The sequence below is a fragment of the Oncorhynchus kisutch genome, linkage group LG30 (assembly GCF_002021735.2).
Source record: "Oncorhynchus kisutch isolate 150728-3 linkage group LG30, Okis_V2, whole genome shotgun sequence".
Classification (NCBI taxonomy): Eukaryota; Metazoa; Chordata; class Actinopteri; order Salmoniformes; family Salmonidae; genus Oncorhynchus; species Oncorhynchus kisutch.
The window spans coordinates 40,188,629-40,213,011 of record NC_034203.2 but is presented as its reverse complement, the minus strand read 5'-3'; the positions used below and the strand labels follow the sequence as shown (position 1 = coordinate 40,213,011).

The 24,383-nt window shown below is 42.0% G+C and overlaps 1 protein-coding gene across 2 annotated transcripts in view; it reads left to right on the top strand.

Annotated features, from left to right (window-relative positions):
* The first annotated feature begins 1,588 nt into the window (after positions 1 to 1,588).
* LOC109874785 (insulin receptor) overlaps positions 1,589 to 24,383 on the top strand; it is a 148,226-nt gene continuing 125,431 nt past the window's right edge. Inside the window, exon 1 of one of the 2 annotated variants that reach the window (XM_031809701.1) lies at positions 1,589 to 2,841. In XM_031809701.1, the coding sequence (XP_031665561.1) occupies positions 2,757 to 2,841 (85 nt within the window). In that variant the 5' untranslated portion in view covers positions 1,589 to 2,756. The remainder of the gene's footprint in view (positions 2,842 to 24,383) is intronic. The other variant, XM_031809700.1, reaches the window with a different exon arrangement.

Sequence of the window (24,383 nt, the reverse complement as noted above, 5' to 3'; positions counted from 1 at the left end):
GCCGCCATTGGACTCTGGAGCAGTGGAAACGCGTTCTGTGGAGTGATGAATCACGCTTCACCATCTGGCAGTCCGACGGACTAATCCGGGTTTGGTCGATGCCAGGAGAATGCTACCTGCCCCAATGCACAGTGCCAACTGTAAAGTTTGGTGGAGAAGGAATAATGGTCTGGCGCTGTTTTTTATGGTTCAGGTTAGGCACCTTAGTTCCAGTGAAGGGAAATCCGCTACATCATAAAATGACATTTTTATTTATTTATTTTATTTTACCTTTATTTAACCAGGTAGGCTAGTTGAGAACACCTTTATTTAACCAGGTAGGCAAGTTGAGAACACCTTTATTTAACCAGGTAGGCAAGTTGAGAACAAGTTCTCATTTACAATTGCGACCTGGCCAAGATAAAGCAAAGCAGTTCGACAGATAAAACGACACAGAGTTACACATGGAGTAAAAACAAACATACAGTCAATAATGCAGTATAAACAAGTCTATATACAATGTGAGCAAATGAGGTGAGAAGGGAGGTAAAGGCAAAAAGGGCCATGATGGCAAAGTAAATACAATATAGCAAGTAAAATACTGGAATGGTAGTTTTGCAATGGAAGAATGTGCAAAGTAGAAATAAAAAATAATGGGGTGCAAAGGAGCAAAATAAATAAATAAATTAAAATTAAATACAGTTGGGAAAGAGGTAGTTGTTTGGGCTAAATTATAGGTGGGCTATGTACAGGTGCAGTAATCTGTGAGCTGCTCTGACAGTTGGTGCTTAAAGCTAGTGAGGGAGATAAGTGTTTCCAGTTTCAGAGATTTTTGTAGTTCGTTCCAGTCATTGGCAGCAGAGAACTGGAAGGAGAGGCGGCCAAAGAAAGAATTGGTTTTGGGGGTGACTAGAGAGATATACCTGCTGGAGCGTGTGCTACAGGTGGGAGATGCTATGGTGACCAGCGAGCTGAGATAAGGGGGGACTTTACCTAGCAGGGTCTTGTAGATGACATGGAGCCAGTGGGTTTGGCGACGAGTATGAAGCGAGGGCCAGCCAACGAGAGCGTACAGGTCGCAATGGTGGGTAGTATATGGGGCTTTGGTGATGAAACGGATACATTCTAGACGACTCTGTGCTTCTAACTTTGTAGCAAGTTTGGGGAAAGCATGACAATGCCCCTGTGCACAAAGCTAGGTCCAAGCATAAATCGTTTGTCGAGATTGGAGTGGAAGAACTTGACTGGCCTGCACAGAGCCCTGACCTCAACCCCATTTGGGATGATTAGAAACGCCGACTGCGAGCCAGGTGTAATCGCCCAACATCAGTGCCCGACCTCACAAAATGCTCTTGTAGATTAATGGAAGTAAGTCCCCGCAGCAATGTTTCAACATCTAGTGGAAAGACTCCCCAGAAGAGTGGAGGCTGTTATAGCAGCAAAGGGGGGAGGGACCAACTCCATATTAATGTCCATGATTTTGGAATGAGATGTTCGACGAGCAGGTGTCCACATACTTTAGCCATGTAGTGTAATTAGTAACAGACGTAGTGTAGATTGTTACAATAGGCCGATCTCCAGTCTAACTGCGTAATCCAATATACTCCAGTCCGTATTTCCCCTTCGCCCCATCTGGCTCATTTACAGGTTATGTTTACTACTGGCGAAGGAGAGGCACAGAGAAGGGGATCCTAAGGGACTGAACAATTTAGGCCTACCTCTATCGTAGAGTAAAATATCGACATTATATTTTGATGTTCTCGTTGTGCAATAACCGTGTGGTCATTTTGGAAGGAGATATCCATCAGAGGTTAAGTCACCCGAAACGCCTTTTATTATGAAGAAAAATAGCAACTGACTAACGAAAGAGCAACAGCGAAGTCTGACAGTTGACTGGAATCGAGTTTGCGGTTTGATATTCCCCCCTCCCCCCGATTCAGATTAGTTTTATATTACTTGAAGTTGTAAACGACATAGTAATCGTTAGTATTTTTGCGTTCATGCAAGAAGATATGTTTGTGAGAGACAGCAGGCATGAGTAGTGAGTGACCCGTGGGTTTCGTTGCTGTACGCCACGCTTGCTTTGCATGAACCTGAAGTTGTCAAAAAGCGAAGCTACAGAATTCAAGGACTGTGTTGCACTTTTACAAGCTGCGCTTTAGGTGTTCTTTCAATGCACGGGAATATAACATGTATTTAGTAACTAGATACATCCATAGCGAGTGTTACCGGAAGCGTAATTCAATTGAGAGTTGATAGCTTTCAAATCGCATCAAACTTTGTGGCCTCCTGCCCATTCAGCTAACGGTACCGTTAGCCAGCAGCTAGCTAACGTTTACTCCCCCTTTTCCTCTGCGACGCTAGAGACGCTGCGGATTGTATCAAAAACACTTGAAAAGAAGACTCAATGCGATGCCATTTATTGCAAAGTGAGACTTTAACCTTTTGTTTAGCCACAATGATTCTCACGGTTGCGTTTGTTTGTGGCGATTTTGAATATCCCTCGGACCTGTGCAGTTAACTAGCTGAAGCTAACCAGTAAGTTAGCTCGCTAACTAGCTAAGTTAGCTAGTAGTGAACACGTTGGACCCTCCGCCCATTTTTCCGGGATGAGCGTTTTTATATATTTTCTGTTTACCTGTGGTTTAACTAACAAACCAAAACGACAGCTACACCTTGCCAGCTAATTTTAATCGAGTTGACTCGGATTCTTCCCCGGACAGTTACTGTCTACTGTGTTTTTTAGTCGGTCTGATATTGACTAGAGTTGAGTCAATATGTGTCCGCGGACTTTCCTTGTGTTTTTGGTGACTGCTGTCTACGTATGGAATTGTCAGCAAACAAATGGAGAAAGTACAGAAAGTAAGTAGTTAACTAATTTATCATCTTATCTGTTGCAGATGTGTATTATATTGTTCCTAATTTGACAGTATTGTTGATATTGTGTATCAGTGTGTCCGGGTTTGGAAGTCTCTGATTTAACATGATCGTCTTTGATGACAGAAAGTCGAGTCATTTAGTTACTGGAGATTTGGAAGGACGAAGGTCAATTTTATTGTTTTTTTTTTCTTCCTGGTTTGCAATGTGTTTTTGCCCATTAGCCACGTAATTTGATCAAAATGTGTTTGCCAACATGCAAAAGTACAAGTATATCCTATACATTTGCTTGGATATCAAGTCAAGATTTAAAACACAATGTACGTCATTAATTGATTTGGGGGACAAGTGGCACCTAACAAATATGTTGATTGATTGCCATGTCAATGCTGTGAGTAATTACAGCCATGACTACTAGAATGTGGGTTTAATGCTAATGCGGGCAATATTTGCATGATTATTTAAGTATCGAAGAACACAGCCTGAATAATTTAATACATGTTTTTAAATCAATTTAATAGAATGAAACATGGTATACAGTTGTGGTGTTTTCTAAGGTCAGAACATGGACTATAAGCCATGCAAGTATACAATGTGAAGTAAATATCTTGTAAAATTGTATGATATTAATTGTAATCACCTGCTGTGTTTACTCATGCTGATAAAAAAGAAATCCCTACCCATGTACCTCACTGTGGTTTAGAGATGAAGAATGTGTTTCAAGTCATTCACTGTTGTCTTGCCAACAGCAGTAAGTGGGTAAACAAAACCAGAGATTTAAAAGCAAGCACTTTATGTCAAACCATATACTTTGTAATCAATGTAGGTTTATCCTGGCACTCAATCGGATGAATCAGATGCACATGTACAATTTTTGTTGTGCCACACTCAATCTGATCAGATTAGATAAAACAAATGAGTTCAAATGAATGGTCAGGACTAAGGATGCATGTGGTAACATGTCTTCTGTTACTTAAAGTTGTTACTCTATAAACTTTCAGTGACAACAGAAGATAGGTGAACACATCCATCCTTAGTCCTGACCATTCATTTGAACTATTTGGGTTGATCTGATCTGAGTGCCGTAAAAAAATGTTGTACAAGTGCATCTGTTAAAAAAACCTCCAATGAAGATGCCTGGTTTGTTGTACATAATTCCTTTGGACAAAACAAACTATTTCAATCTGTCTTTGTTTACTCACTGTTGTACATGTGCATCCGATTTCTTAATTTAGTGAAATCCGATTGGGTGCCAGGATAAAACTGCATTGATTTCAAAAGTGTCTGGTTTGACATGGTGCTCTCTTATTTATCTCTCATTTTGTCTACAAAAGAGGTAAAACATGGATTTCCTTCGGTTGCTGTTGTCTTGCCAACAGCAGTAAGTAGGTAAACAAAAGGAGAGATTAAAAGAGAGAAAGTGCCCTCTATTTTTAAGCTATGATGCCGTTTTATCGTGGCACTGGAGACGATCGGGTCTGGTTTCACTAAATCAGTTAAAACAAATGGCATTAGAATGGATGTGGTTTTAAACACCATTTCTGTTAGACTAGAGGCTAAAGTTAAAAAGTACACCATTCTGGGTGCTGTTTGTCAACGGTCTATTTGGAGGGCTTCAGAAATAGAGAAATAAATATAGCCATCCTTGTGACACACTTGGCTTTGCTATAGTAGAGGAAACATTGGCCTCTGTTCAGTCCCCATCTGTCATTGCTTTTATCCTAAAAAAAGTGTTTTTCTGCCGTCACTTAGCTCAACAATTTCCATCCATAGTTAGTTATTACGCTATTATTCTTAGCTTTCTAAGACGTGAATTTTTATTTAAAAAATGTCAATGTGATAAAATCCAGACAAGTCTTCAACCAGAGATCTAGCACCTCTCTGATTCAGAGTGGTTAGGTTAAATGCGGACGACACATTTCAGTTGAATGCGTTCTGATTAGGTATCCCCCTTTAGTGTGGGGAGGATTTGCTGTAGGTCTGTTTGAAGTAACTAGTGGTTTAGTCTGGGAGATGGATGCATCTCTGGGTGGTGGGTCTGTGTGCCTTCCAAATGGCACCATATTCTCTATGCAGTGCACTACTTTAGACCAGGGCCCTATGGCACCCTATTCCCTATGTAGTGCACTACTTTTGACTAGGGATGCACAATATATCGGTGAACATATCAGAATCGGCCGATATTAGCTAAAAATGTCAACATCGGTATCATGCCGATGTTAAAAACCGATGTCAAAGCTACCGTGCATACAGTTGAAGTCGGAAGTTTACATACACCTTAGCCAAATACATTTCAACTCAGGTTTTCACAATTCCTGACATTTAAATCCTAGTAAAAATTCCCTGTTTTAGGTCTGTTAGATTAACCACTTTATTTTAAGAATGTGAAATGTCAGAATAATAGTAGAGAAAATAATTTATTTCAGCTTTTATTTCTTTCATCACATTCCCAGTGGGTCAGAAGTTTACATACACTCAATTAGTATTAGCTAGGTTGCTACATGTTGTTCGCCTATTAAAAATTGAACTTCAGTTTATGAATAGCTAGCCAGCTAATTAAACCTGTTGCCCAAAGCTAACGTTATAAGCAGCCAGCTAGCTTCATCTGGCTAGTGAGGCTCGACCGGACTGGGTTATGTGTTGTGAAGCTAGCCACAATAAGGATCATGCACAATAGTGGAATTTGCATTTATCCTTCAAAATAAAAGTATGTCATTGACCGTGATGCAAATGAATACTAATAGTAGAATTATGCCATTTTATTTTGAAGGCTATCTGCAAAGTCCACTATTGTGGCTAGCTTCACAATAGTGAAGTAGTGACCACCAACCACCAACAATAGTGACCACCATTAATTAAATAAGAACTGTTTTATAGTCACTGAAACAGATGATGTCGTTTTGCTATGTTTTTGGAGAAGAACATAGCTAGCTTTTTTTATGACCAGGACTGTAGGTACGTGAGACAACTTTACCAGCGTCATAGCATACGTATTAGAGGTCGACCAATTAATCGGAATGGCCGATTTAATTAGGGCCGATATCAAGTTTTCATAACAATCGGTAGTCAGCATTTTTGGACACCGATTATGGCCGATTACATTGCACTCCACGAGGAGACTGTGTTGCAGGCTGACTACCTGTTACGCGAGTGCAGCAAGGAGCCAAGGCTAGGTGCTAGCTAGCATTAAATGTATCTTATAAAAAACAATCAATCTTAACATAATCACTAGTTAACTACACATGGTTGATAATATTACTAGTTCATCTAGCTTGACCTGCGCTGCATATAATTGATGCAGTGCCTGTTAATTTATCATTGAATCACAGCCTACTGTTCCAAATGGTGATTTAACAAGCGCATTCGCGAAAAAAGCACTGTCGTTGCACCAATGTGTACCTAACCATAAACATCAATGCCTTTCTTAAAATCAATACACAAGTATATATTTTTAAACCTGCATATTTAGTTAATATTGCCTGCTAACATGAATTTCTTTTAACTCTGGAAATTGTGTCACTTTTCTTGTGTTCTGTGCAAGCAGAGTCAGGGTATATGCAGCGGTTTGGGCCGCCTGGCTCGTTGCGAACTGTGTGAAGACCATTTATTCCTAACAAAGACCGTAATACATTTTCCAGATTTGTACATAATTATGACATAAAATTGAAGGTTGTGCAATGTTTAAATTTAGGGATGCCACCCGTTAAATAAAATACGGAACGGTTGCGTATTTCACTGAAATCATAAATGTTTTGATTTTGAAATTATAGTTTCCGGATTGGACCATATTAATGACCTAAGGCTCGTATTTCTGTGTGTTATATTATAATTAAGTCTATGATTTGATAGAGCAGTCTGACTGAGCGGTGGTAGGTTGCTGCATGCTCGTAAGCATTCATTCAAACAGCACTTTCCTGCATTTTGCCAGCAGCTCTTCGCTGTGCTTCAAGCATTGCGCTGTTTATGACTTCAAGCCTATCAACTCCTGAGATTAGGCTGGCAATACTAAAGTACCTATTAGGACATCCAATAGTCAAAGGTATATGAAATACAAATGGTATAGAGAGAAATAGTACTATAATAACTACAACCTAAAACTTCTTACCTGGGAATATTGAAGACTCATGTTAAAAGGAACCACCAGCTTTCATATGTTCTCATGTTCTGAGCAAGGAACTTAAACGTTAGCTTTTTTACATGGCACATATTGCACTTTTACTTTCTTCTCCAACAGTTTGTTTTTGCATTATTTAAACCAAATTGAACATGTTTCATTATTTATTTGAGACTAAATAGATTTTTATTGATGTATTAAGTTAAAATAAGTGTTCATTCAGTATTGTTGTAATTGTCATTATAACAAATCTATATTTGTATATAAAAATCGGCCGATTAATCTGTATCGGCTTTTTTTGGTCCTCCAATAATCGGTATCGGTGTTGAAAAATCCTGGATTCGAACCAGGGACTGTAGTGACGCATCTTGCACTGAGATGCAGTGCCTTAGACCGCTGTGTCCATATGTGTGTGTTAAGCATTCTAGTACAGTTAAATAGTTGAAAGGCCGCTAAAATCTGTATTTATTTTTGTTTTTTTGCAAGGAAAATATTGAATATTGGTATCCGCCAAAAATGTCATATGGGTGCATCACTACTTTTGACGATGGCCTAAACGGCTCTGGTCGAAAGTAGTGTGATTTTATAGGGAATAGGGTGCCTTTTGGGATGCCGCTCAACCCTATATAGCCACAATCAACACATCCAACACAAGAAGGAAAGAAGATATGGTTTCTGTTCGCTCTGTCTGGACTTGGTGACTCACTCGTGTGATGTTTTTAACTATTTGACTTAGTGTGGTGGACTTCTGTAGGCTTGGCTACTATGAGATGAAATGGGCCTCGGCCTACTCTTTCACCCACCTTTCATGCACTATTTATGTATGTAGGCTACACCTGGAAGTTAACCCTCTTAAACAGCCTTTGACTAGCAACATTGCAGGGAATCAAACGCTTGACTAACACACCTTGTTTTGAATGCTAACGCAGCCGAGTGTGGTTTCTGGTTTTGCCTTATGTGACCCGCTGAGAGAGTTGAAACAAACAAACAAATAATAATGTGAAGCTACCTTAAATTAAAACTGAAAAGAGAAGGGTTGCGATTGGGTAATGTCATCAGACCAGTTTGTGCTAGATTCTGTTCTGACTGAGACATAATTCATAAACAAGTTGTGTAATTGCTCGGCTGCTGGCTCTGGTTGGCCCCATCTCGTTCCTCTCAAACTTGACAGTGAACCTCCGATAGAGAGGGAGGCAGACGAGTGAAACTTGTGCCTCACTGAAAGTGTTTCATAACATTGACTGACCAATGCCTTGCCTGGACCAAGCCACTGTACTGTCTCTCTGTAGGTTATGTTATGAAGGACTTGTAAAATGGCTTTCTAGTTTTAACCAACTACCTTGGTCAAAATGGGCCATTCTGGCTAATCAAAAGGCTAAATGAAACACTTCTTTTAGTAAAGAAAACTAATAATACATTTTTACATTTACATTTACTTCTTACATCATACATTTACATCACCCCATTTTCTTTACATACTGAAGGATTGAGTATGGGCATAGATTAAGCAGTATATTCTGTTGTCAGATCTGTATATACAAGTCTCACCCTCCTTCCACATGTTTGTGCAGCATCCATTGTAAGAGGTCGACCGATTAATCGGAATGGCCGATTAATTAGGGCCGATTTCGAGTTTTCATAATCGGTATTTTTGGACACCGATTTGCCAATAAAAAAAAATAGTAATAATAAAAATTATATATATATATTTTTTTATATTTTTTGTTGTTGATGATGATAATAATAAGAAAATAATATATCATTAAATAAAGATGTATTTTTACTATATATAAAAAAACATCTATTTAATTAGGCAAGTCAGTTAAGAACACATTCTTATTTTCAATGACGGCCTAGGAACGGTGGGTTAACTGCCTGTTCAGGGCAGAACGACAGATTTGTACCTTGTCAGCTCGGGGATTTGTTTTTGCAACCTTCCGGTTACTAGTCCAAAGCTCTAACCACCTGCCTAACAGTGCACTCCACGAGGAGCCTGCGTGGCAGGCTTACTACCTGTTACGCGAGGGCATTAAGAAGCCAAGGTAAGTTGCTAGCTAGCATTAAACTTATCTTATAAGAAACCATCAATCTTAACATAATCACTAGTTAACTACACATGGTTGATGATATTACTAGTTTATCTAGCTTGTCCTGCGTTGCATATAATCGATGCGGTGCCTGTTAATGTATCATTGAATCACAGCCTACTGTTCCAAATGGGTGATTTAACAAGCGCATTTGTGAAAATAGCACTGTCGTTGCACCATAAACATCAATGCCTTTCTTTAAAATCAATACTCAAGTATATATTTTAAACCTGCATATTTAGTTAATATTGCCTGTTAACATGAATTTCTTATAACTAGGGAAATTGTCACTTCTCTTGCGTTCCGTGCAAGCAGTCAGGGTATATGCAGCAGTTTGGGCCGCCTGGCTCATTGCGAACTGTGTGAAGACCATTTATTCATAACAAAGACCGTAATTAATTTGCCAGAATTGTACATAATTATGACATAACATTGAAGGTTGTGCAATGCAACAGCAATATTTAGACTTATGGATGCCACCCGTTAGATAAAATACGGAACGGTTCCGTATTTCACTGAAAGAACAAACGTTTTATTTTCAAAATGATAGTTTCCGGATTTGACCATATTAATGACTAAAGGCTCTTATTTCTGTGTCTTATGTTATAATTAAGTCTGCTTTGATAGAGCAGTCTGACTGAACGATGGTAGGCATCAGCAGGCTCGTAAGCATTCATTCAAACAGCACTTCTGTGCGTTTGCCAGCAGCTCTTCGCAATTCTTCAAGCATTGCGCTCTTTGACTTCAAGTCTATCAACTCCCGGGATTAGACTGGTGTAATCGATGTGAAATGGCTAGCTAGTTAGTGGGGTGTGCGCTAATAGCGTTTCAAAGTCACTTGCTCTGAGACTTGGAGTGGTTGTTCCCCTTGCTCTGCATGGGTAATGCTGCTTGGGGGGGGCTGTTGTCGATGTGTTCCTGATTCAATCCCAGGTAGGAGCGAGGAGAGGGACAGAAGCTATACTGTTACACTGGCAATACTAAAGTGCCTATGAGAACATCCAATAGTCAAAGGTATATGAAATACAAATGGTATAGAGAGAAATAGTACCATAATTCCTATAATAACTACAACCTAAAACTTCTTATCTGGGAATATTGAAGACTCATGTTAAAAGGAACCACCAGCTTTCATATGTTCTGAGCAAGGAACTGAAACGTTAGCTTTTTTACATGGCTCATATTGCAATTCTACTTTCTTCTCCAACAGTTTGTTTTTGCATTATTTAAACCAAATTGAACATGTTTCATTATTTATTTGAGGCTAAATTGATATTATTGATGTATTATATGAAGTTAAAATAAGTGTTCATTCAGTATGGTTGTAATTGTCATCATTACAAATAAAAAATTGGCCGATATAATAAAAAAATATAAAAAATAATTGTTATTTAAATTTTTTATTTTTTTTAATCGGTATCGGCGTTGAAAAATCATAATCAGTCGACCTCTAATCTATTGTGCTCCCAGCTTGCCAACCAACATACAATAGTTCACCTCAGGTTGCCAATTACAACATCTGAAGTGGTCAGGTTTTTATACCAGACAGTATCAATCGATCCCAGAAGTCTGCCTCAATCTGGTCTAGCAGGTAACACCGCCGCCCGCAGGACATCATTCCAGGCTTATTTTCTTTTTAAAAGTTTTCAATTCACTAGTCAGAAGAGTCTGTATAGCGTTCTCCCGCTAGAATGAACGATGTGCATCTTCTAGTGACCCGTTGATAAGACGGGCGCCTGTCAGGCACAAAGCCAGCCATGACAGGGAGACACTGCTGGTTTGTCAGTCACAAAGCCAGCCATGACAGGGAGACACTGCTGGTTTGTCAGTCACAAAGCCAGCCATGACAGGACGACACTGCTGGTTTGTCAGTCACAAAGCCAGCCATGACAGGGAGACACTGCTGGTTTGTCAGTCACAAAGCCAGCCATGACAGGGAGACACTGCTGGTTTGTCAGTCACAAAGCCAGCCATGACAGGGAGACACTGCTGGTTTGTCAGTCACAAAGCCAGCCATGACAGGGAGACACTAGTTGACTAGTTTCTAAAAGGTGACACACTGACTGAATAAAGTCTCATATCCCGTGGCTATTCATAAAGCATACAAAGTAGTTATATATTTTGCATCGGGACAATAAAAATATATTGTATTTTTTTAGGGTTCAAAGTAGGGCTGGGACGATACCAGTGTTGCGATACTTGTTAATATCGTAATAAGGAAACGGAACACAAAGTGGATTTAACTTCTTTAGGAAACATTTATTTTCCAAGCTATAGCACACATTTTACATACTGCTGAGCTAAAGAGTTCGTTCTGCTTCCTGTTTTAATATTGTTTTTGCCATGAAAAAAATATTATGATAATGGTATTCTCCCGGCCCTAATTCGAAACCCACGTCAAGACTTGCCAGTGAACGCTAAAGGGATTCCTCAGTGTAGCCTAGTGATGAGTTCGAACTAGCAACTCTTTTTGTACAGATCTTTTAGGTGAACTGAACCGAATTGCATCGGTGAGAGAGCGGTTCATTTGGCTTCCTAATTTGCATACTGGAAGGCTACCAATACTTTTTGGTGAATTATGTAAACACTCAATGAGGATGTTGAATCAGCAGGAACAGTGGGTAGTGATCCTCATTCTGGTTCAAAATGAACAGATTGAAGGTTAGAAAAGCTAATGTTATGATTCTTGTATGGTATTATTAAAGATATTGATACAGAGTGCATTCGGAAAGTATTCCGACCCCTTGACTTTTTCCACATTTTGTTACATTACAGCCTTATTTTAAAATGATTAAATAGTTTCCCCCTCCATCATCAACCTACACACATTACCTCATAATGATGAATCAAAAACAGGTTTGTAAAAATGTTGTCAAATGTATTATACCGTTTTTTTAAAACATAGCAAATGTACTTATGTAAATAGGGTATGAGGCTTGAAATTGAGCTCAGGTGCATGCTGTTTCCATTGATCATCCTTGATGTTTCTACAACTTGATTAGAGTCCACCTGTGGTCAATTAGGTTGAAGGAATTGTCCGTAAAGCTCTTGGACAGGATTGTGTTGTGGCACAGATCTGGGCAAGGGTACAGTTGAAGTCAGAAGTTTACATACACCTTAGCCAAATACATTTAAACTGAGTTTTTCACAATTCTTGACATTTAATCCTAGTAAAACTACCCTGTCTTAGGTCAGTTAGGATCATCACTGTTTTATTTTAAGAATGTGAAATTTCAGAATAATAGTAGAGAATGATTGATTTCAGCTTTTATTTCTTTCATCACATTCCCAGTGGGTCAGAGGGTTTACATACACTCAATTAGTATTTGGTAGCATTGCCTTTAAATTGTTTAACTTGGGTCAAACATTTCGGGTAGCCTTCCACAAGCTTCCCACAATAATTTGGATTACTTTTGGCCCATTCCTCCTGACAGAGCTGGTGTAACTGAGTCAGGTTTGTAGGCCTCCTTGCTCGCACGTGCTTTTTCAGTTCTGCCCACATTTTCTATGGGTTTGAGGTCAGGGCTTTGTGATGGCCACTCCAATACCTTGACTTTGTTGTCCTTAAGCCATTTTGCACACAACTTTGGAAGTATGCTTGGGGTCATTGGCCATTTGGAAGACCCATTTGCGACCAAGCTTTAACCTCCTGATTGATGTCTTCAGATGTTGCTTCAATATGTCCATGTAATTTTCCTCCCTCATAATGCCTTCTATTTTGTGAAGTGTACCAGTCACTCCTGCAGCAAAGCACCCCAACAACATGATGCTGCCACTCCCGTGATTCACAGTTGGGATGGTTCTTTGGCTTGCAAGCCTCCCCCTTTTTCCTCCAGACATAACGATGGTCATTATAGCCAAACTGTTCTATATTTATTTAATCAGCTCAGAGGAAATTTCTCCAAAAAGTACAATATTGTCCCCAAGTGCAGTTGCAAACCGTAGTCTCCCTTTTTTTCATGGCGGTTTTGGAGCAGTGCCTTCTTCCTTGCTGAGCGGCTTTTCAGGTTATGTCGATATAGGACTCGTTTTACTGTGGATATAGATACTTCTGTACCTGTTTCCTTCAGCATCTTCACAGGGTCCTTTGCTGTTGTTGTGGGAATGATTAGCACTTTTCGCACCAAAGTACGTTCATCTCAAGGAGACAGAACGTGTCTCCTTCCTGAGTGGTATCACGGCTCCGTGGTCCCATGGTGTTTATACTTGCGTACTATTGTTTGTACAGATGAACGTGGTACATTCAGGCGTTTGGAAATTGCTCCCAAGGATGAACCAGACTTGTGGAGGTCTACAATTTTTTTTCTGAGGTCATGGCTGATTTCTTTTGACTTTCCCATGATGTCAAGCAAAGAGGCACCGAGTTTGAAGGTAGGCCTTGAAATACATCCACAGGTACACTTCCAATTGACTCATTATGTCAATTAGCCTATCCGAAGCTTCTAAAGCTATGACAGAATTGTCTGGAATATTCCAAGCTGTTTAAATGCACAGTCAACTTGGTGTATGTGTACTTCTGACCCACTGGAATTGTGATCCCGACAAATGTGAGCAATCGGGGGAGAAGGACCTTGGTCAGGGAGGTGACCAAGAATCCGATGGTCACTCTTGACAGAGCTCTGGAGTTTTCTCTGTGGAGATGGTTGTCCTTCTGGAAGGTTCTTCCATCTCTGCAGCCCTCCACCAATTAGGTGGAGGGCTGCCTTGCCACTTTATGATAGTGGCAAGGCGAAGCTATTCCTCAGTAAAAGGCACATGACAGCTCACTTGGAGTTTGCCAAAAGGCACCTAAAGGCTCTCAAGACCATGAGAAACAAGATTTTCTGGTCTGATGAAACCAAGATTGAACTCTTTGACACTATTGTATCGTCCTCATGAAAGAGCCTTGGCAACAGAATACACTACATTATCGTCTGCATAAAAGTGTCAGTTACAAATCAATGTTGTTCCTATAGATGGTAAAAAGTACAGGGCCCAAAATCGACTTTTACGGGACAACTTTAGCAACATTAAGGAAACCTGATTTAACACCTCTACCATCTTCCTCCAGTACGATAGCACTGATAAGTAAAAACCTGTTTTAATCTGCCCCTGGTATGAATGCCACCAATAAATAAAATCTGTGAGCTGCTGTTTTGTTTTACGTTATGCAAAGTCATAAAGGAAATGTGGAAGTGAATGTAGCTGGTTAATTTGGGAATGACTGTATCATCTGTCTAGAGGAGCTAGACATTTCACTGCAGAGCTGGGGTCAATCTAGAACTCAGGAGATTCATTGACATTCCAATTCTAGAATTGCGAAGTTCCGTCTATGAGGATTTTAGTATTTCAGTATACTTCCTTGAGTTTATTGGAATTGGCCGTAACCCCGCTTCAGGCTATTTGGCACATTTCCTAGGGGTTGGGGTCAATCTAGAATGGAAAAGTACCATCTTCTATCTATTTCCACTTGCTGTGTGTGTCTGCAGATGAAATAATGATTAGGACACTAGTCTTTGCCTGAGCAAACCAGCAAGCTTTTCAAGCACATTCCCTAGAGGCACAGTTCCTAAAAGCTTCAGCAATTATTCACCAATCGCTGTCTAGTACATTAATAACATTTGAGATATTTTTAGAATAACTTTAGAGCATCATAGACAGTTTCTCAGACTATGGTTAAATACCACTAATCCTTAAAAAACATTTTTTTTTTAAAGCTATGCAGTAATCATTCTGAATGGCCTTACTGTACTGAAGACTGAAATCTGTTATTTATTATTGATGAGTGGTTGTACGACCCAACTATTATTGGCATTGATTGCATCGCCGTCTGCTCCATCAGTGTCTCCCTGACCTTGGCTCCAGCAATACATACTGAACAGAAATATAAATGTAGCATGCAACAATTTCAACTATTTTTCTGAGTTACAGTTCATAAAAGGAAATCAGTCAAATAAATAAATTGGTCACTAATCTATGGATTTCACATGACTGGGCAGGGATGTAGCCAATCCCCACTGGGGAGTCAGGCCTGGCCAATCATAATGAGTTTTCCCCTACAAAAAGTATTTTTTACAGACAGAAATAATCCTCAATTTCATCAGCTGCCCGGGTGGCTGGTGTCAGACAATCCCGCAGGTGAAGCAGTCGTATGTGGATGTCTTGGGCTGGCATGGTTACACCTGGTCTGCGGTTGTGAGGCCGGTTTAACATACTGCCAAATTATCTAAAATGACACTGTAGGCGGCTTATGGTAGAGAAATGAACATTAAATTATCTGGCAACAACTCTGGTGGACATTCCTCCAGTCAGCATGCCAATTTCATGCTCCCTCAACTTGAGACATCTATGGCATTGTGTTGTGTGACAAAACTGCACATTTTAGTGGCCTTTATTGTCCCCCAGCACAAGGTACACCTGTGAAATGATCATGCTGTTTAATCAGGTTATTGATATAGCACACCTGTCAGGTGGATGCGTTATCTTGGCAAAGGAGAAATTCTCACTAATAGGGATGTTAACAAAATTGGAGAAAAATCAGCTTTTTGTGCGTATAGAACATTTCTGGGAACTTTTTATTTCAGCTCATGGAACTTGGGACTAACACTTTGCATGTTGCGTTTTATATTTTCATTCCGTATACTGTTGGACAACAACAAAGCAACCAGGCTACCTGCAGCAGTCACCCAGCGAAACCTTGACAATAAGTATTTCAATAGTTGCTGCATGTTTGTTCTTCCTGAGGCCACCATTGGGTAGGAGAGGGAGGCCCAGGGAGAATATGTATACGTCCCAAATTGCACCCTAGTATTCCCTATATAGTGCAATACTTTTGACCAGGGTCCTATGTGCCCTGGTCAAACAAAAGTAGTGCACTATGTAGGGATTAGGGTGGCATTTGGGACACATTCCATGCTGAGCTAATGCAGGCTGTCCACTACCGTCTGTCGTCTGCAGGAGACACACACACACACACACACATCTGGCCCTCCGCCTGTCTGTCTGCCTGCTGATGTCTACTCTGCTGCCAGACCAGGGCCTCAAACTAACTGTGTGGTCAACTTGCTGTTTTGTTTTCACTTAACCATTATTTATACAGTCTCATTGAGATTTAAATCTCTTTAACAAGAGAGACCTGGTCTGTAAGATGTGTGTGGGTGTTGAAGTCAGAAGTTTGCATACACTTAGGTTGGAGTCATTAACTATTTTTTTTTAACCACTCCACAAATTTCTTGTTAACAAACTATAGTTTCGTCAAGTTGGTTAGGACATCTACTTTCTGCATGACACAAGTAATGTATCCAACAATTGTTTACAGACCAGATTATTTCACTTAAAATTCACTGTATCACAATCCCAGTGGGTCAGAAGTTTACATACACTAAGTTGACTGCCTTTAAACAGCTTGGAAAATTCCAGAAAATGTCATGGATTTAGAGGCTTCTGAAAGGCTAATTGACATCATTTGAGTCAATTGGAGGTGTACCTGTGGGTGTATTTCAATGCCTACCTTCAAACTCAGTGCCTCTTTGCTTGACATCATGGGAAAATCAAAAGAAATCAGCCATGACCTCAGAAAAACTATTGTAGGCCTCCACATGTCTGGTTCATCCTTGGGAGCAATTTCCAAACGCCTGAAGGAACCACATTCATCTGTACAAACAGTAGAACGCAAGTATAAACACCACCAAATCACATTTTATTTGTCACAAACACATGGTTAGCAGATGTTATTGGTCACAAACACATGGTTAGCAGATGTTATTGGTCACAAACACATGGTTAGCAGATGTATCGAAATGCTTGTGCTTCTAGTTCCGACCATGCAGTAATATCTAGCAATTTCACAACTACCTTATACACACAAGTGTAAAGGAATGAATAAGAATATGTGCATAAAAATATATGGATGAGCGATGGCCGAACGGCATAGGCAAGATGCAGTAGATGGTATAGAGTACAGTATATACATATGAGATGAGTAATTATATAAAGTGGCATTGTTTAAAGTTGCTTGTGATACATTTATTACATCACATTTTTTATTATTCAAGTGGCTAGAGATGAGTCAGTATGTTGGCAGCAGCCACTCAATGTTAGTGGTGGCTGTTTAACAGTCTGATGACCTTGAGATAGAAGCTGTTTTTCAGTCTCTCGGTCCCAGCTTTGATGCACCTGTATTGACCTCGCCTTCTGGATGATAGTGGGGTGAACAGGTAGTGGCTCGGGTGGTAGCATTTCGCTACACTCGTATTAATTAGCAGGGTCCTCGGTGACGGGCTGAATTTCTTCACTATTCTGAGGTTGAAAAGTCGCTGTCGTGCCTTCTTCACCACTGTGTCGGTGTAGTTAGAACATTTCAGCTTCTCTGAGAAGTGTACGCCGAGGAATTTGAAGTTATTGACGGGAATCAGTGTGCCGCCTCCCAGTACTGTTGAGTTGTCAGCGAACATGATGATGAAGATGGAACTGTGTGAGGCCATGCAGTCATGGATATACAGGAGGGGACTCAGGGTATTTGTGCTCTAATCGTGAGGAAAAGGAGGAAACAAGCTTCTCCGGTAGGGTGGTGTTGGTGACCACGATATGGCTGTATTTCTTCTTTAGTGATCCGTGATTTGTTATGAGCCCCTGCTTCATAGGCCTTGTGTCCGAGTCAGTGAATTGCTCCTCCACTTGGTCCCTATACTTGTTTCTCAATCGATCTGCCTATGTTGTATTTGTACTGTTTAACCAAACGATTGTCCCCGGTCACCTTGTTTACAAGCACCATCTCTCTCTTCAGTTTGCTGCTATATTTTGAAATCCACTCGGTATCACGCCATCGATGCATATTTTGGTGACTGAGTCGGCGTATTCATTGATCTCTCCAGAGGCAACTCGGAAGATATTCCAGCCCATGTGATCAAAACAGTCTCTGAGTACAAAATGTACACATTTTGATTGGTCGGACCAACGCTGTACAAAATGTACACATTTTGATTGGTCGGCCCAACGCTGTACAAAATGGATTGTCTATGTTTGCTTTTACCCATCTTATCAATAGGTGCCCTTTTTTTGCAGGGCATTGGAAAACCTCCCTGGTCTTTGTGGTTGAATCTGTGTTTGAAATTCCACTGTTCGTCTAACGGCACCTTAAAGATAGTTGTATGTGTGGGGTTACAGAGATGAGGAGGTAGTCATTCAAACTTAAAGATAGTTGTATGTGTGGGGTTACAGAGATGAGGAGGTAGTCATTCAAACTTATGTGACTTGTTTGGCAACATTTTGCTCCTTTACTTTAGGCTTGGCATTACAAAGGGTTTGAATACTTATTGACTCAAGACATTTCAGCTTTTCATTTTTTATTAATTGTAAACATTTTTGAAAAACAACTCCACATTTATGGGGTACTATGCGGCCAGTGACAAAAAAACCCATTTAAATATATTTAATAAATGTGAGAAGTCAAGGAGTGTGAATACTTTAAGGCATTGTACATTTAAAAAAGAATCAAGTTTTATTTAACTAGGCAAGTCAGTTAAGAACAAATTCTTATTTACAATGACGGCCTAGGAACAGTGGGTTAACTGCCTGTTCAGGGGCAGAACAACAGATTTTTACCTTGTCAGCTCAGGGATTCGATCTAGCAACCTTTCGGTTACTGGCCCGACGTTCTAACCACTGGGCTACCAGCCACTTAGGATATGCTTGATACAGACGTGCTCAAATTTGCTGTTACACTTACAGCTCACTAAAATAATGCTTCATTCCTCCTGAAAAGTGATTAAATGAAAAGCTATTTTTATCATGTTTACTTGCATGCCTTTGGTTTGTCATAGAATAAAGAAGCTGTGAAAAGATATGAATTATTGCTTATTCTACAAAGATATTCTAAAATGGCCTGGAGACATTTGTTGGTACCCCTTAGAAAATATTAAACTATTGGATTATAGTGATATTCCAAACTAATTTGTCTCTTTAATTAGTATCACGTCTCCACTCTTGTAATCAGTCATCCAGCCTATTTAAATGGAGTAAAGTAGGCACTGTGCTGTTTGGTATCAGTGTGTGCACCACACTGAACATGGACCAGAGTAAAGTAGGCACTGTGCTGTTTGGTATCATTGTGTGCACCACACTGAACATGGACCAGAGTAAAGTAGTCACTGTGCTGTTTGGTATCAGTGTGTGCACCACACTGAACATGGACCAGAGTAAAGTAGGCACTGTGCTGTTTGGTATCAGTGTGTGCACCACACTGAACATGGACCAGAGTAAAGTAGGCACTGTGCTGTTTGGTATCAGTGTGTGCACCACACTGAACATGGACCAGAGAAAGCAAAGGAGAGATTTGTCTGAGGAGATCAGAAAGACAATACTAGAGAAGCATGGTAAAGTTAAAGGCTACAAGACCATCTCCAAACAGCTTGATGTTCCTGTGACAACAGTTGCAAATATTTTTAACAAGTTTAAGGTCCATATGGAACTGTAGCCAACCTTCCCGGGTGCGCAGCCTCGAGAGGAAAATCGACCCCAGATTGAACAGAAGGTGAGTGCAAATGGTAGAAAAAGAACCAAGGATAAATGCCAAAGAGATACAAGGTGAAGGTACTTCAGTTTCTGTTCGCACCATCTGTCGCTTTCTGAGCGAAAGTGGGCTCCATGGAAGAAGACCCAGGAGGACTCCACTTTTCAAGGAAAAACATAAAAAAAGCCAGACTGGAATTTGCTAAAATGCATATTGACAAGCCACAATCCTGGGGGAATGTCCTTTGGACAGACGAGTCAAAACTGGAGCTTTTTGGCAAGTCACATCAGGTCTATGTTCACAGATGAAAACATGAAGCTTTCAAAGAAAATAACAACATGGCTACAGTGAAGCATGGAGGAGGCTTGGTTATGTTCTGGGGCTGCTTTGCCTGGCCTACGGTGCCTTGAATCTGTGCAGGTCACAATGAAAAATGAATTCTCAAGACTATCAATGCATTCTGGCGCGAAACGTACTGCCCAGTGTCAGAAAGCTCTGTCTCAGTCCCAGGTCATGGGTCTGCCCAACAGGATAATGACTCATTATACACAGCTAAAAGCACCCAAGGATGGATAAGAACAAAACATTGGACTAATCTGAAGTGACCTTCTGAGTCCTGATCTGAATCCTATCGACGAACGTCTATGGAAAGAGCTAAAAGTTGCAGTCTGGAGAAGGCACCCAGCAAACATGAGACAGCTAGAACACATTGCTCAGGAGGAGTGGGCCAAGCTACCTGTTACCAGGTGCAGAAGTCTCATTGAGAGCGACAGAATACTTTTGATTGCAGTGATTTCCTCTAAAGGTTGTGCAACAAGATATTAGTTTAAGGGTCCCATAAATTTAGTCCATATGGCATTTTCATTAGTTTTGTTTACAATATTATGTTTAATAAAAAAGAATAAAAAATAATGGTGGATGCCAATTACTTCTGTCAGTTTCAAGTTATTTCAGAGAATATGGAGTTATTTTTTTGGGAGGGGTGCCAACAAATTTGAGACTAATATGCAGATGTGCGATATCATTTTCAGGGCAGTTTTATTGTAACTCACCTTAGTATCTTCATGTACTATGAATAAATGATCTAAATGCATTGCAGAGGAGGGCTTTCTGTTCCAAGAGTTTTGTGCCATGTTCTTGTCTAAACAGTGAGCGTTTTTAAAGTGAATTAGAAGCCACAGAACCGCCATTATAATGTGGTTGGTTTGTGGTTTCTTTTCATATCTTCGCCCATGAGGTTCAGTTCAGGACAATTGTACTGCCGCAGCCTATTTGTTTTGGGTTTCATATTTAGATATATTATTACCTTTTCTGTATTCATATTCATCTAAACTCCTCTACTTTAGAGAAAAACGATCATTTAATCAGCGCTGTTTGACCTCTCATCACAGACAATGGGCTATTTCACAGTCACAGAATGATGTTGAGACTCAGATTTTTACTTAAAAATCGGTCAAACAAAAACCAATGGTTCCCAAGTTAAACCCAATGCACAATGACTACTTTGAACTATTGTCTCCTGAAAATGTAAATCATGAAACTTTTACTAGAAGAACAGTGCAGAATGACGGTTTGCGTTGTCATTCTTTCAAATTTGACATTCACTGTTCCAGGAACTTTTTTTGTCAAATTTGTGAGATTATTATTGGTCAGTGCCCGTCGAATTATTCAGTTGATCTCAGAGCAAGTTTATTCAAATGATCTGTTTATTGATTTTATTCAGCTTAGTTTGTCAGGGGTTCCAAAATGATTTCACAATCGTTTAGTTCTGAACAGACCCATTCTTTTTTTTTTTTGCCTCTAGCTCGACATTCATTTACATCACCAATGGGTGCAGGTAGCTGCCTCTAGCTCGACATTCATTTACATCACCAATCGGTGCAGGTAGCTGCCTCTAGCTCGACATAAATTTACATCACCAATCGGTGCAGGTAGCTGCCTCTAGCTCGACATTCATTTACATCACCAATGGGTGCAGGTAGCTGCCTCTAGCTCGACATTCATTTACATCACCAATCGGTGCAGGTAGCTGCCTCTAGCTCGACATTAATTTACATCACCAATGGGTGCAGGTAGCTGCCTCTAGCTCGACATTCATTTACATCACCAATGGGTGCAGGTAGCTGCCTCTAGCTCGACATTCATTTACATCACCAATCGGTGCAGGTAGCTGCCTCTAGCTCGACATTCATTTACATCACCAATCGGTGCAGGTAGCTGCCTCTAGCTCGACATTAATTTACATCACCAATGGGTGCAGGTAGCTGCCTCTAGCTCGACATTCATTTACATCACCAATGGGTGCAGGTAGCTGCCTCTAGCTCGACATAAATTTACATCACCAATCGGTGCAGGTAGCTGCCTCTAGCTCGGCATAAATTTACATCACCAATCGGTGCAGGTAGCTGCCTCTAGCTCGGCATAAATTTACATCACCAATCGGTGCAGGTAGCTGCCTCTAGCTCGGCATAAATTTACATCACCAATCGGTGCAGGTAGCTGCCTCTAGCTCGACATTAATTTACATCACCAATGGGTGCAGGTAGCTGCCTCTAGCTCGACATTCATTTACATCACCAATGGGTGCAGGTAGCTGCCTCTAGCTCGACATAAATTTACATCACCAATCGGTGCAGGTAGCTGCCTCTAGCTCGGCATAAATTTACATCACCAATCGGTGCAGGTAGCTGCCTCTAGCTCGGCATAAATTTACATCACCAATCGGTGCAGGTAGCTGCCTCTAGCTCGGCATAAATTTACATCACCAATCGGTGCAGGTAGCTGCCTCTAGCTCGGCATAAATTTACATCACCAATCGGTGCAGGTAGCTGCCTCTAGCTCGGCATAAATTTACATCACCAATCGGTGCAGGTAGCTGCCTCTAGCTCGGCATAAATTTACATCACCAATCGGTGCAGGTAGCTGCCTCTAGCTCGGCATAAATTTACATCACCAATCGGTGCAGGTAGCTGCCTCTAGCTCGGCATAAATTTACATCACCAATCGGTGCAGGTAGCTGCCTCTAGCTCGGCATAAATTTACATCACCAATCGGTGCAGGTAGCTTTGCCCGCTCCATAGCGAGCGGCTCTATTTAGCCTAGTTGTGTACATGCGTGAGATGCGACTGAAATTGGTCATCTTGTTATGACATGAATGCGTTCTCTGAATTAGGCCCACAGAAATATACGTATGGAGGAACTTTAGTATCTTTAAATTTACGAGCGTTGGCTTAACGTTGGACCAGAGGTAGTTAGCTTGTGTGTGCAGAGCGGCACCAGAATTTAAAAACACGTTTTACATATCGGCATTTAATAAATCCAGTGTGAAACATAATAACTAGTATCCTTAACGCACTGCCTGTGCGTCAGTGGGGCAGGGGATACGGTAGCCTGTGGGCAGGGGATACGGTAGCCTGTGGGCAGGGGATACGGTAGCCTGTGGGCAGGGGATACGGTAGCCTGTGGGCAGGGGATACGGTAGCCTGTGGGCAGGGGATACGGTAGCCTGTGGGGAGGGGATACGGTAGCCTGTGCGTCAGTGGGGCAGGGGATACGGTAGCCTGTGGGGCAGGGGATACGGTAGCCTGTGCGTCAGTGGGGCAGGGGATACGGTAGCCTGTGCGTCAGTGGGGCAGGGGATACGGTAGCCTGTGGGGCAGGGGATACGGTAGCCTGTGCGTCAGTGGGGCAGGGGATACGGTAGCCTGTGCGTCAGTGGGGGAGGGGCTACGGTAGCCTGTGCGTCAGTGGGGCAGGGGATACGGTAGCCTGTGCGTCAGTGGGGCAGGGGATACGGTAGCCTGTGGGGCAGGGGATACGGTAGCCTGTGCGTCAGTGGGGCAGGGGATACGGTAGCCTGTGCGTCAGTGGGGCAGGGGATACGGTAGTCTGTGCGTCAGTGGGGCAGGGGATACGGTAGCCTGTGCGTCAGTGGGGCAGGGGATACGGTAGCCTGTGCGTCAGTGGGGCAGGGGATACGGTAGCCTGTGCGTCAGTGGGGGAGGGGATACGGTAGCCTGTGCGTCAGTGGGGGAGGGGCTACGGTAGCCTGTGCGTCAGTGAGGGAGGGGATACGGTAGCCTGTGCGTCAGTGGGGCAGGGGATACGGTAGCCTGTGCGTCAGTGGGGGAGGGGATACGGTAGCCTGTGCGTCAGTGGGGCAGGGGATACGGTAGCCTGTGCGTCAGTGGGGGAGGGGATACGGTAGCCTGTGCGTCAGTGGGGCAGGGGATACGGTAGCCTGTGGGGCAGGGGATACGGTATCCTGTGCGTCAGTGGGGCAGGGGATACGGTAGCCTGTGCGTCAGTGGGGCAGGGGATACGGTAGCCTGTGCGTCAGTGGGGCAGGGGATACGGTAGCCTGTGGGGCAGGGGATACGGTAGCCTGTGGGGCAGGGGATACGGTAGCCTGTGCGTCAGTGGGGCAGGGGATACGGTAGCCTGTGCGTCAGTGGGGGAGGGGCTACGGTAGCCTGTGCGTCAGTGGGGGAGGGGATACGGTAGCCTGTGGGGAGGGGATACGGTAGCCTGTGGGGAGGGGATACGGTAGCCTGTGGGGAGGGGATACGGTAGCCTGTGGGGAGGGGATACGGTAGCCTGTGCGTCAGTGGGGGAGGGGCTACGGTAGCCTGTGCGTCAGTGGGGCAGGGGATACGGTAGCCTGTGCGTCAGTGGGGCAGGGGATACGGTAGCCTGTGCGTCAGTGGGGCAGGGGATACGGTAGCCTGTGCGTCAGTGGGGCAGGGGATACGGTAGCCTGTGCGTCAGCGGGGCAGGGGATACGGTAGCCTGTGCGTCAGCGGGGCAGGGGATACGGTAGCCTGTGCGTCAGCGGGGC